The 13,543-nt window shown below is 37.6% G+C and overlaps 1 protein-coding gene across 1 annotated transcript; it reads left to right on the forward strand.

Moving 5' to 3' along the window:
- The first annotated feature begins 1,150 nt into the window (after positions 1 to 1,150).
- On the forward strand, positions 1,151 to 13,350 carry chaf1a (chromatin assembly factor 1, subunit A (p150)). The gene is made up of 16 exons (XM_046857280.1): positions 1,151 to 1,514; positions 2,240 to 2,290; positions 2,938 to 3,545; positions 4,008 to 4,058; positions 5,619 to 5,863; positions 5,959 to 6,019; positions 6,952 to 7,020; positions 7,113 to 7,330; positions 7,730 to 7,898; positions 8,047 to 8,127; positions 9,222 to 9,317; positions 9,859 to 10,102; positions 11,207 to 11,351; positions 11,517 to 11,823; positions 11,961 to 12,045; positions 12,537 to 13,350. Exons 1-16 carry the CDS (start codon positions 1,445 to 1,447, stop codon positions 12,638 to 12,640), a joined length of 2,604 nt encoding a protein of 867 aa, XP_046713236.1. The 5' UTR covers positions 1,151 to 1,444; the 3' UTR covers positions 12,641 to 13,350.
- Positions 13,351 to 13,543: the final 193 nt, after the last annotated feature.

Here is a 13,543-nt window from a genome sequence, read left to right on the forward strand (position 1 = left end):
ATATATATATATATATATACACACACACACACACACACACACACACACACACACACATATTTCCTCTTTTTCCAGCCTTTAGGTCTTTAGCCTTTATGTCTCTGACTCTGTTTGTGTGGGGATTTTTTTTGGAAATGTAAAAAAAAAAAAAAAAGCATTTAAAAGAAAATTTGATTGTAATTATAATTTCCAAATGCTTTCAAGATTAGTATCATCAATACTGGTGTCATTGCAGTATTTTGTATATATATATATATATATATATATATATATATATATATATATATATATATATATATATACACCAAAATTCCTCCACAGCACTGTAACAGACTCATTGCAAGTTATTGCAAACCCTTGATTGCAGTTGTTGCTGCTAAGGGTGGCCCAAGCAGTTATTAGGTTTAGGGGGCAAACACTTTTTCACACACGGCCATGTTCTGGATTTAGTTTTCCCTCAATAATAAAAACCTTTATTTAAAAACTGCATGTTGTGTTCACTATTGTTCTCTTTTACTAATATTGAAATTAGTTTAATGATCTGAAACAGTAAAGTGTGGCAAACATTAAAAAACACAAGAAATCAGGAAGGGGGCAAACACTTTTTCACACCACTGAATGTATTCACATAGATAACTATAGCTTTCTTGTGTCTCATTATTTCTTTTTGTCTCTTCCTTGATTTCCTCTTATCTTTACTGTTGAATATTGTTTAATGTCTAATATTTGCTGTAGTTTTCCTGTAGCCTCACTTAATCATTTAATTGTACAAACTGTCACTAATATCTGCGAACATAACAAATAAAACTTCTTTGACACAAAAAACCTGGATCCTAAACTTTTTCCTTGGTATTTTTACTTTAGTTACTGAATTTGTTATTATTGATAATAAGTGGCACCAACATGTTCTTCACATGTTGATTAACATCTTTAGGATTTCAAGTCAAGTAGGCTTTTTTGTCATTACAACCATATATACTACTGTACACAGTGAAACCAAAAAAAAGAAAAGAAAAGAAGAGAAAAGAAGAGAAAATTAATATAAAAACGACTTGTTTTGGGTGGGGGCGTGGCCAAAGTTCAGAAGGAAACCCGGAAATGTGTTTGGGTTTCCGTGTCCGTTGCCGTACAGCCAATCAGTGGCGGAGATAGAGGCTCGCGCATCAGCTCCCGCCAATTCTGAGTTGAGCGCGAGGGAGTTCAGTAGGGGATGCGAGACGGCTAGCGGCGGAGCTAATCACAGAGTCAGTCACTCAGTCCGTCCGTCCACAGGAAAAAAAAGCGCCTATTATTATATAAAAAAAGTAATAATAAGAACAAATGAAGATCCAATGAGGGTTCCGGACGTTTTCTGGACGTGAAAACGAATCAACTTCTACTTTTATTTACACGTTCATCATCATTACTACTTTTTTCATTTTTTTTACCTCAGCGAAAGTTCCGAATGGTGGCGGTGATGCTCGCGGCCGAGGACCCATCATCACCCATGCCTTTAGCCTGCACGCCCCGGAGAGGTCCGAGTTGAAGACAAATCTTGACATAATTTTTATTTTTTAATTTAGTTATAAACATATATAATTGTTCGGATGTATTTGAAAGTAGGCTGGGTACGCTAGTTAGCTAGCTTGGCGAGTTGCTAGTCATGAAAGTTAGCATTCTGTGTCTGTAGTGTATCTCCGTTTATTGTTTTATTAAATTATATGGATTAACTGCAGGGTTTGTAGCTGGCAGTCGAATCTGAATGATATAGAAAGGTAGGTGTTTAGATGATTCGCTTTTGTATTGTTTAGTATTTTTGGGGTGTTTATACACGGCGGTGGACAGACCGCAGGCCCCGAGCTCAGAGCACCGGACTCGGCTTCACTGAATGGCGGGAGAGTAGAAAGAAAACACAACACAGTCAAACTAGCTTGGGTTCTTTCTCTCATTCTGCTGTTCAATTCAATACGAAATACGCTTTTCTAGCTGTATTGTGGTCTTTAATAAACGGTACGATGTGGGTTGGATTTTATTTATGTTCTAATTTACATAGTTAAAGTATTCTCGATCATAAGCAGGTGAAAGGATCTGCTCAGGTCACTCCTTTGTTTGGAAATCCTGCAGTGAAACTATATAAAAGTTTATTTCCCGCACTTTTGTATCCATATATTGTTATTTGTGAATTATATTTTTCTGACTCTACGAATGCAATCTTTTGTGATAATTTAAAATGTCTTTTTTTTTTTTTTTGTATAATAAGGAATGGATTGTGTGGACAAAGCCAGCACTGCCAGCAAGAAACTCGTTCAAGGTAACAGATTTCCTAATTTCACTTGTGGATTAAGTCTATAGTTAATTAGTTAGTCTTTATTTAACCAGTATGAAAGGCATTTGGAGAACATCTCTTTCACAAAAGAGACCTGATCAAGAAGAAAAAAAGTTGTATTTTTGTAAAAGACACCAGATGGTGAAAATAAGTGCATTTTACCATCAGTGGGAACAAAAAAAAAGAATATTACATGCACTATATAGACAACAGTTTGTGGACACACAAGCATAAGTTTAGTATGTGCCTTTTTAAACAACCCAATCCACATTTGGTCCCCATTTGATGTACTAATAAACTCCACTCTTCTGGGAAGATCTTACTCTAGATGTTGGAGATGTTATTCAGCCACAATGGTTTTAGTAAAGTTACTTACTGATGTATGTGAGACGAGGAGGCCCTGGGTGCAGTGTCTTCAAGAAAATTGTATGGCAGCACATCGAGACAGCCTATACAGTTGTTTGCCTCAAAGATTGTGCTAACAGTTTACTTAGTTAGGTGTCCTGAGATCATTGGATTGTTTTAATTTGAGTTGTAACACAACTAGTGTTAAACTGGATTTCCAGTCTAAATGATGCACTTCTTTAGAATTTTTTTTTGTGTGTTAATATTTTGTTTTTAATGTTTTCCAGCACGTCTTCCATTCAAACGACTTAACCCTGTACCCAAGGAAACCGGGAAGACCAAAAGAACCAAAACAGAAGCTTCTCCTCTTCCTACCCATGAACCGAGCGCCTCTGATGGGGAGAATGAAGTTAATGCTACCTCTACACCCCTGCAACCGAGACCTGCTCTGAAAAATGGCCGTGGGCCTCTTGATGGTTTTATGAGGCGGACCAAGTATCCTCTGGTTAGTCCCGGTTCTGCTGTGGTTGTTGACTTGACCGAGGACTCGAACTCCGCCGATGTCAGGACACAGACTTCAGCTCCTGTGGATGCGCTGTGTTCTACAGATGCAAAAAATACCCAAAATGTCACAGAAAGAAAAGGGGCTGAAGCTGTTTCTGCCGTTCCCTTGCCGTCAGAAGAAACGATGGAAACCGATGAAGCTGAGGACAGTGTCTCTCAACCTCATTTGGACAGCACGTTGGAGTCTGAACCTGAGACGGAGCAGGATGAGAATCAGCCAGACGAGACTGAAGATAGTCAGGAGAACAAATCTGTTCTGTCTGAAAGCTCGGTTTCTTTGATTGAGAGTTCTCCAGAGCCCAATAAAGGCACACCAACCTCTCCTGCATCAGTAAGTAGACAAACTGAACAATGCAGACCTTACTTTACAAATCCACATGAATAGAAAAGCAGGCAGGAATATTTAAATTATGATGAGGACTCTCCCTGTACTGTAGCACTTGTTACAAAACTGTTGCTCATATGGTGTTATCTGGGGGTTTTATTCATTGATTAATCTTCTTGTGAAGCTTGCCTATTATAGGCATCTCTGTTTACTTATGCCAAACAGGGCACATGGGTGGTCCAGGGATAATTGACATTTGCATCAGGAACTATATAGTGACTTTCGGATATATAGTGACTTTTGAGTAATCGGATTACTCAAAAAAATCCTCATATGTCTTGTATGCAAGTTAGTTTGATTTCCAGTCAGCTCTGCATATATTGTTTCAATCCAGCTCGTATGAAAGTGCACTATTCTGAATGGAGCCATTGAATGAATACATATATAACATATTTTTTTCCCCTTTAGGAGCCACGGATGAACACTGAGCAAAAACAATTGAAAAGACGCTCTCTTAAGGTAAAACCTGGATTTTCTAAGTATCATTGATTTGAGTTATACAGAACCACCTCTTCTTACATACTTAATTTGTTCCAAGACAAATAAGCCCTATTTAAAATCAACTAGACACCTTATAAAGCTCTATAACCAACTCCATAATGTCGCTAATGCACTGTGTTGTTCCATAGCTCAGCATTTTTCCTCGAAGTAAATGCATACATTTTAGTTTAATCCATCCTGAAATTCACAAGCATTGTGTCTCATCGAGAAACTTCTTGAGGTCCTCTGACAGACAGCTTTTTGACCCGAATCAACAGCTTGCTCATGAGGATATGCTAACAAGAGCTCGGCGGTCCATGTCTTTGTAAATTTATCAAGGCAAATTATTTTGCCTTTGATGCTTTTAGTTCATTTAATTTCACACGGAGCACTGTGTTTCCCACGGACTATTATTACTCACGCACCACCTGCTAAACTCTGGTGCTCTATGGACAGGTAACAGAAGACGCTGCAGAATGAAAATGGAGGAACGAGGAGAAAACAGTTAGGGAAAGGTTAGAGGAAAAGATTCACATGGAAGCCCGTTTCTGCCACAATAAATAAAATGTTTGTCCAATTCTAAGTTTTTTCCCTGCAATTCTGACTTTTTTTCTCTCTTGCAATTCCGAGTTTCGTTAGCCAATTAGGCAGCGTCACCCACTCTGTAGTGCGAGAAAGCTTTACACGTTGAAAATTAAATGGGCTACAGTCAATAGAATCGAATGGTATCAAACGAAACCTCTGATCCCTGGAGAGAACGCAGACAGATGAAGCATATAGGCGTCTCGTTCATACAACAGCAGCTTCAAACTTCAGGCCGACAACATGGTTACTAGAAATGTAGGATGTTTAAAGTCAGAATTGAGGGGAAAAAAACCTTCTAAATCAGGCTTTTGGCTATTGTAGGATTCAGGCAAAAGGATCATGTCAAATGAAAACAAAGAAAACTACGGAACTACGTTTCTGCAACTGAATAAAAAAAAAAAATCAAAAAGGGGTTATTACTTTTTATTTAGTATACAGACTTTTTTCCCACAGAATTTTGAGCTATGAACTCGCAATTACGAGAAGAAAAGTCAGAATTCTATTTTTTTTTTTTTAATCTTGCAATTGGGAGTATATAACTGCAAACAAGTGCGAGTACACTTCTATAAAGCAGAACTCTGGAACTGTAAAAACGAACGTCATGAAAATGAGAGATTTTTTATTTTAAATAATTTTATGCATTACTTTATATTTTGGGATTTTGTGTGTTTTTTATTTTAATGTTTTGCTGACCAAAATGAGGTCATATATACTGATGGTTCTGTTATTGTACTTGTAAAAAGAAGTGAAAAGATATTGGACTTGTGATCAGGAGTTCATGAGTTCAAATCGCAGCAACGCAAAGCTGCCCTTGCTGGGCTCTTGAGCAAGGCCCTTAACAACTGCTCAGATGTATAAATAAGACAATCAGTCGCTCTGGTTAAGGGTGTTTGCTAAATTCAAAAAGGTGAAGTACTTTTTTTTGTTAAGTTTTACTACCTCACCCACCCACAGAGTGCTCAAGAGCTGGAAGAGAAGCACAGACAACGAGAGGAGAAAGAGCAGCAGAAACAGGATGCTAAGGCCGCCAAAGAGAAGAAGCGAGAGGAAGCACGGAAACTGAAAGAGGAGATGAAGAAAGAAAAACAAGAGAAGAAAGAGAAGGAAGAAAGGGAACGGCGAGAGAAAAGGGAAAAGCATGACAAAGAGAAGGCCGAAAGACAGCAGGCAAAAGAAGAACAGCGCAAAGTGAAGATCGAGTGAGTCTCGTTTGGTTTTATTGAATTAATTTTTCACAGATAAAGAGAACACATTGAGTTACCTGTTGGCTTGCTTTTTTTTTTTTTTTTTTTAGGGCTAAACTTGAAGAGAAAAGAAAAAAAGAAGAGGAAAAACGGTTGAAGGAAGAGAAAGAGGTGAATTGAGTTGTTAATTTTTTCATAACCTGGTTTTAATCTTTTCAGGCCTCAGCATTTATATAGTATCTCACAAAAGAAGGGTACACTGCTTACATTACAGGGGACAATACTATAGTAATGAAACTTGGAGTCAATCTGGAGCTTGTAAAGCAGTACAGATTAACTGTCTTGAAGTAACACACGGCTTTGAAAATAACTCAACATACAGCCATTATTGTTTAAATAGCTCCCAATAAGTGATTACTTGTAACCATGCAAATCCACATGTCCTATTCATGTTTGTTCGTTTGACAGGACCATACAAATTTGTGTATCTTTTATTAGAGCAGTTAGAATTTGGTGCTCTGAGTACAATTCTCTCATACTGACCACTGGGTGTTCAACCTGGCAACTTATGTTAAAGACTCTCTGAGTATTTGAGAATTAGAATTGTTGATCTTCACAAAGATGCTGAGGCTGTGAGAAGATCAGTAACACCCTAAAACCGAGTTACAATGCAGTGGCCACAGTCATATAGAGGTTTTCCAAGATGGGTTCCCAGGAGGATTAAGGCAGTGCTAGAAATCAATGGTGCTCACACAAAATATTGACAGTTTGGACACAGTTTTGACATGTTCACTGGGGTGAACTCACTTTTGTTGGCAGTTATTGAGACAATGGCTGTGTTGAGTTATTTTTAGAGGACAGTAAATTTGTTCTGTTATACAAGCTGCAAATTAACTACTCGAGTATATCCAACTTTTTATTTCAATTGTATTGTCCTTTTGAGATGATAAAATAAATAAAATGATTGCTGAAATTTGGGGGTGTACTCTCTTTTTGTGAGATACTGTATGTGGCCAATAACATGGGTTAAATCTTTTATTCAGAAGTTGCAGTTCAGTATCTCAATCTTTCCTTAACTCTTTTTTTTTTTTTTGTTTATTTAGAGAATCAAAGCAGAAAAGGCTGAGATCACTCGATTCCTACAGAAACCCAAGCCTCAATTAGCACCTAAGGTTAGATATCCCTTGATCTGATCAGTATATTTTTTTCCATCCACTTTACAGTATCTACGGTTTTTGCTGACTTACAGATCATTGCGTTTCAGACTCTGGCGTCCGTCTGTGGGAAATTTGCGCCGTTTGAAATCAAAGAACACATGGCTTTGGCCCCGCTTACTCGTGTGCATTGTGAAGAGGCAGTTCTTGAGGAGCTGGATCAATTCCTGACAAAACCGAACTACACTCTTGACTGCTTGAAGGACTGGATAACCCGTAAACCACGCAAGTCAGGACCAACCAAACCCAAACGCACAGACACGCCAAGGTTAGTTTACAGATAGACTATATGGCTGTTTGTGGACATCTGACCTGCTTTTTGAACATACCATTCTACATTTAGTCCCTGTTTGCTCTAATAATAATCTCTACTCTTCTGGGAAGATGTTCCACTAAATTTTTAGGAAGAGAATTGTGCTTATATAGACAGAAATGTGTTAAAGTTGTATACTGGTGTAGGTTAAGTGAGGAGGTCTGGGGTGCAGTCAGCATACAATTAATTCCAAAGGTGTTAATTAGCGTTGAATTCAGAACCTTTGTCAGGAGATCTTCCACTCCAAACCATGTGAAGCATATCTTCATGGAGCTGGGTTTGTGCACAGTGGAATTCTCATGCTGGAACTGGTTTGGGTCTCCTAATTTTATTTCCTTTTTGCTTTCTGAACAGAGACTGCGTAATGCTTGATGATTGCCCAAAATCTGGTGTTCCTGACCACAAACGTTACGGACGCATGAAGCTTCTTCAGTTTCGTGAAAACTATCGCCCTGCTTACTGGGGCACTTGGAGCAAAAAGAGCACTCACATATCGCCTCGTTGTCCTTTCAAAGTGGACAAGGTGAGAACTTTTGGATTATATTTAGTATTTATTTTGAATAGTTGTTACCTGAAAAAAGCACTAATACTAGGATTTTCATGAACATTTCATTGTAGAGTGGAAAATGAAAGCTTGAGTTGTCTTGATTTGTTAACATTGTGTGTGTTAGGATCTGCTTGACTATGAGGTGGACAGTGATGAGGAATGGGAAGAGGAGGAGCCAGGAGAGTCCCTGTCACATAGTGAAGGGGTGAGGGACTGTGGTGCTTTTTTTGCTTTTTTTTTTATTTGCAATATTTATTATACTGCAAAGCTATGATCGGTCAAATTAGACTGTTTTCAGGTTTATTATTCTTCTGTGTAAATGGAAAAGAACTGTGGTACGGTTTGTGATGACCTCAATATTATTATTATTATTATTATTATTATTATTTTTTTTAAGACCTTTTGCTGTTTAAGACTTATTTGTGTACTTAACATCTTTAAGGCTGTTACATTTTCAGACCATGATAGTGATTAATCTCTATGGAAAAATTTTTTTGTTTTTAAATGGTGGGTGACTAACTTGAGAACAGAGGTTGAACTAAGAATCTGTAAATATTGCAGAATCATGAATGACCAGTAGGTGACAGTAGCATGTATTATATCGTATTGGCCCAGCAATTAGGTCTAGTGGAGCACTATAGGACAAATTAATCTATAGCAAAAAGCAACCAAATTATTTTAGTTTATTTGGAGCAGCAATGGAAATGCTTGTGCTGCTTTAATAAAGGGGAAGAATCCAGGAAATGTAAACATGTATTTGAGAAGCTCATAGTGAAGCGAATCCGTCTAATTTTACGAGAGAGAGATATGTAGTATGGGTATGGGGTTTAAAATAGTATAGTGAGGTATTAAGCTGTATGTGTTTATTACAGCTCAATAATACTAGTAAACTTGAAAAGCAGCTTAATTCAACATTGGGGGATTTTTGTAGTTTGCTAGATACTCTATCATCTTGTCCTTTGATCTTATTATATCTATGTTTTCAAATATACATTTGCAAATATCAATTTAAAGTTTTTTAGAGAATGAAACCTCTAAAAGCTAAAACTAATGATATGCTACAAATAAGAAATAAAGAACATTTTTAACTAAACTTTTATAAAAAATAAATAAAAGGGAGAGAGAAAAACTTAAATTTTTTAACAATAATAATTCTGGTGCACATCTCTTGTATCAGGTAGACTGATGAGTTGTACTCTGATTTAGTTCCTCATTATGTGTGTGTTGCATTAATTTATTCCACTTATAGATTGACATAGTAATTAATGTTAATGGCTGACTTTTGGGTTTCCTTGACAGGATGATGATGACGAAGGTGATGATGATGAAGAAGACGATGGCTTCTTTGTACCCCACGGTTATCTTTCAGATGGCGAAGGAGCGCTTGAAGATGAGGTACTAAATTAATCAGATTTATATTGTTTTATTTTAGCTGCGTGTTATGTGTAGACCAGTTTATTCGTTTTGGGAACAAGGTCTAAACAAGGTCTAAACAGTTACTACATTAATGGAATGAGACTTTGACCTAACACTATGGACTATTTTAAAAACCCCTGGTGCAAATGGCCCTTTATCCCCCTCTTAGATGGAAAGCAGTCATGAACATTTTGTGACCGAGTTAGAATTTTCTTTTCTGCAGATGTCTACTGTGGGGAAGAGTTGCTGGTACTTTGGTGCCAGTGATGTTATTTTCGTTCGCACACTAGAACTGCTATAGCACACTAAGATGGAGTTTGATAGGATGCTCTCAGTGATGGCACGATAGAAGCTGAAAGTACAGGTGTTTTCTGGCATCTGGCATTTTTGGTGAAAAAAAGAAAACCTCAGAAATATATTAAAATAAAAAACGTTAATATAAGTCAATGTTTATTATTATTATTATTATTTATTTTTTTGGCAATGTAGCTGCCTATATTGTCTTGTTTTGTTTGTGTAGGAGGGTGGTGACCTTGAGAAGCAGAAGGTGCGTCAGAAGCTGAAAGCTCGGGAGTGGGATGAGCTGATGGCTAAGAGGAAGCTGAACGTGCTGGAGGCAGTGGTAAGAGGCTGCGTGTGGGACGGAGAAGATTCTCCATTAGAAATGTTGCAGTCTTACGCCATCTGCATGATCGAGCCTCTGAACAGTGAGGACCCCAACACACCTGAAGAAAAAGTTTCACGCCAACAGAGAAATGAACAGTGTGAGTTTACAGTGTGTGTCTTCTTTAGTTGTAGTTGTACTCTCTCTCTCTCTCTCTCTCTCGATATAGATATATAGATAGATATAGATATATAGAGAGAGAGAGAGAGAGAGAGATATAGATATATATTTTTAACATATATATATATATATATATATATATATATATATATATATATATATATATATATATATATATATATATATATATATTAAAACCTTCAGCGCAACACACGTTTATTCATTAGTCCTTTCATTACACCGGAATAATTATTTTTTATTACAAAACATTTGTTTTATTAACACGCCAAATCTCAAATCAAGCACCAAAATCCAATTCAAATATGGCAAAAATATTTTTTACGAGCTGCGCTGTCATCTGAAAATGTAAACAGCCGTGTGTATGATATTTGCTCAGTGCAAAAAAGAGGGGTAAGGGGAAACTGGTATCTGTTCTTTATTATGTGTCTAATAGACATGGTAGTCAAATTATACATCTATTATCTAGATTTCATGCTCTATGTTGAATATGGTTTCACTAACAACAAACATAGATTTGCATAAAGCATCCATAGTTGTCCATGCCCATGTTGGAGTGTTAAAAACTTAAAGTATTCATTTAAAGTACATTTAGAACAGATAAAGATGTGTTATTAAGTTGCAATTAATCACGATGTAGCTCATGTTAATCATGCAACTAATCGCATTTAAATATTTTTATATGAACACCTCACTGTAAGAATGGTATGTGCTTTTTGACATCGTATTCCACATTTTTATTCCCCTTTTGCTGTTATACTAACCTCCACTCTTCTGGGAAGATGTTCTACTAGATTTTGAAGTGTTTGTGGAGATTTATTCAGCCATAAGGGGTTACTAAACTCACCTACCGATGTAGGTGAGGTGAGGAGGCATGGAGTGTTCCAGAGTTCTATAGTGAACACCCATTTGTGGGGTGTCCTAATACTTTTGCTCGACCGTACTACATTGTGATTGTCTTATTTTCTGTAGAATTTCAGGCAGATTTATTTTACACGAGAGTGACTGATTAAACTTCATCTAAATACTTTTAATGGAATCTTTGTGTGTGTGTTTTCTATCTCAGGGCTCTCTCAGCTGTTGCCCCTGCTACATGGTAATGTTTGCAGCAGTAAGGTGATCATCACAGAGTTCCAGGAGTTCTGTCGACAGCAACAGGCATCCTCACCTGCAGGCAGCCCACAGAGCTTTGCAGACAGCGTTCCCCCCAGGTTATTCACACGATTGATTTATTTTCATTTTTGCAACGGCAAGAAATTTAGGCTGTGATCTGTTCTGTGTTAAGTCAGTTCTGTTTTTGTTGTTCAGCAATATATGAGCCATCTAATGTGTTTAGGAAACAAGGAATATGTTTTGCTTTTTTTCCCCCCAATTAGGATCCGAGTGAAGCGCCTCATGAAGGAAAATGCGGTATACGAAAAGAGATCAACGTATAAACGGTGCTGCTGGTACGTTCATCCAGAGGTCCTTGCACGTTTTGGCCAGGAGGCCTTACCGGTACCCTGCCAGTGGACTTACCTTACCACGGGAGCACACACAGCTCGAGATGAATCCACCGTGGGGTCACAGGGCTCCTCTCCCACTGCGTCACATTCCACCTCCACCACTCCCTCTAACAAAAGGAAGAGTAGCAGTAATCAATCCATCACCAAGTACATGAAAAAATGTGGAGAAGCTGAACAGGTAGGACCTTTTTTATCACCATATTTTGTGTGTGTGTGAGGACAGATTTGTTGACAATGCTAATAATGAACATGTAAAAATGAAATTGCAAATATGAGGACAGCTTCTGAGCTGAAAGTTTGCTGGGTATCTTCAAGGCTGAAGCAATGGAAACTGACGGATTTCAGGCAGACACTGAGGATGATGACGAAGACGACTGCATTATTTTGTGCGAGCAATCCGGTAAGTGCAAACCCATTGATAGCGCAAAAATTTGCTAGCACATCCAGACATCCTATACTTTGTGTGGTACACAAACAGTTTGGGAAAGTAGCACATGCAGTTGAAAAAATACTTTTGGGCATATAATACAACAGTAAACAAGATAATGCAATGTATTTAAAGATTTCTATCCATTTATCTATGATTGAGAGAGAGCAAGGGAGATAATACATATTACAGGCAGTAAAGAAATGCAGACATCAGTGAGATCAGTGCCCTAACAGTATAGCATAGAGATCAATAGGCTGATAAAATGGCCCTGAACCTACTAGTGCAGATGTTACTATAGTGCCTTCTGGATGGAAGGAGGTCCAACAGTTGGTGATCGGGATGTGAGGTGCATGATTAGAAATCGATTTAAAGTGCATAAAAACCATAAGGAAAGAGGAAAGGTCTTTGTTATAAGAGGTCGTCATCAATGATTTTCTTTCATACTTTCTGTCTTAATCCAGGATCTTCTGAACCGAACAGTGAGATACCCAGATCAGAAACCAAGAACGCTGAGGCAATGGACACTCTTCTCTCTCTTCCTTGCCCTACACCAGCTACTGCCTAAGCCACCATTTATGTTTAGTGTCCGACTTAACTGTGTATGAGGGGCTTAAATCCTAGTCTGCAGTTCCAGGTAATGCGCAGTATTAAAGGCCCATCAAACGAGAAGTCATGCTATTTGTCAAACATGCTGTCTGGTAGTTCACTGGGTCTGCTCTAACAAGGCTCTTTTCAACAAAAGGCAGCTATCTGTGGTTGTGTATAATAAACTGTCTTGGCTCTGATGCTCCACAGTGGCCCAGCACATGATTCTGGACTCGGCCCTGTTTTTAAAATACATACAGTCTATATATATATAAATATAAATATATATATACATTTTCCCCAGAATACTTGAACTGGTTTCTCATTAAAAACTTTTTTTTTTTTTTTTTTTTTGGAAAATGTATCGCACTTTTTATGTCTTTACTATCCACACTTGTGCTTCTGCCTGCCAGCATTTCTGTGGATTTCTTTTCTTTTTGTAAAAAGGACAAAGACCCTACACATGCTGGTTGTTCCTCTAAGCTGCTATACACAGTGTAATTATATTTAAAACCTCTACAATGTGTAACTTTTTTTAAATAATGGTTTAGAGGTCCCAAAAAATGGAGGAGGGGGGTTAATCAACATGTTTAAGGTTTCGATTCTTAAATTCCGAAATAACTACATCTATTTGTTGTTGTGATCGGTGTCTTTACAACAATTGTTTAAATAAAGCATTATTTAAAAAGAGTTTATTAAACAGCTGTTGTACATTGGGAAGAGAGTTGAAGGGGGTGCAACTCATTTGGGAATGGGGTGGAAGGGTTTCTAGTCCATTTGTAAAAGGAATTGAGGACTACATCAATTGGGAAGAGGGGGAACAACTTAGATGGAAAAAGGGTAGATGAAGAAAAAGTCAAGTCAGTTTATACTCCAGTAAAGT

The sequence above is a fragment of the Silurus meridionalis genome, chromosome 9, assembly GCF_014805685.1.
Source record: "Silurus meridionalis isolate SWU-2019-XX chromosome 9, ASM1480568v1, whole genome shotgun sequence".
NCBI lineage: Eukaryota > Metazoa > Chordata > Actinopteri > Siluriformes > Siluridae > Silurus > Silurus meridionalis.

Coding starts and splice junctions, on each gene's coding strand:
- chaf1a (XM_046857280.1), top strand. CDS start 1,445: ATGGTGGCGGTGATGCTCGCGGCCGAGGACCCATCATCACCCATGCCT. Junction 7,021..7,112: donor AGCCTCAATTAGCACCTAAG/GTTAGATATCCC, acceptor ATTGCGTTTCAG/ACTCTGGCGTCCGTCTGTGG. Junction 7,331..7,729: donor AAACGCACAGACACGCCAAG/GTTAGTTTACAG, acceptor CTTTCTGAACAG/AGACTGCGTAATGCTTGATG.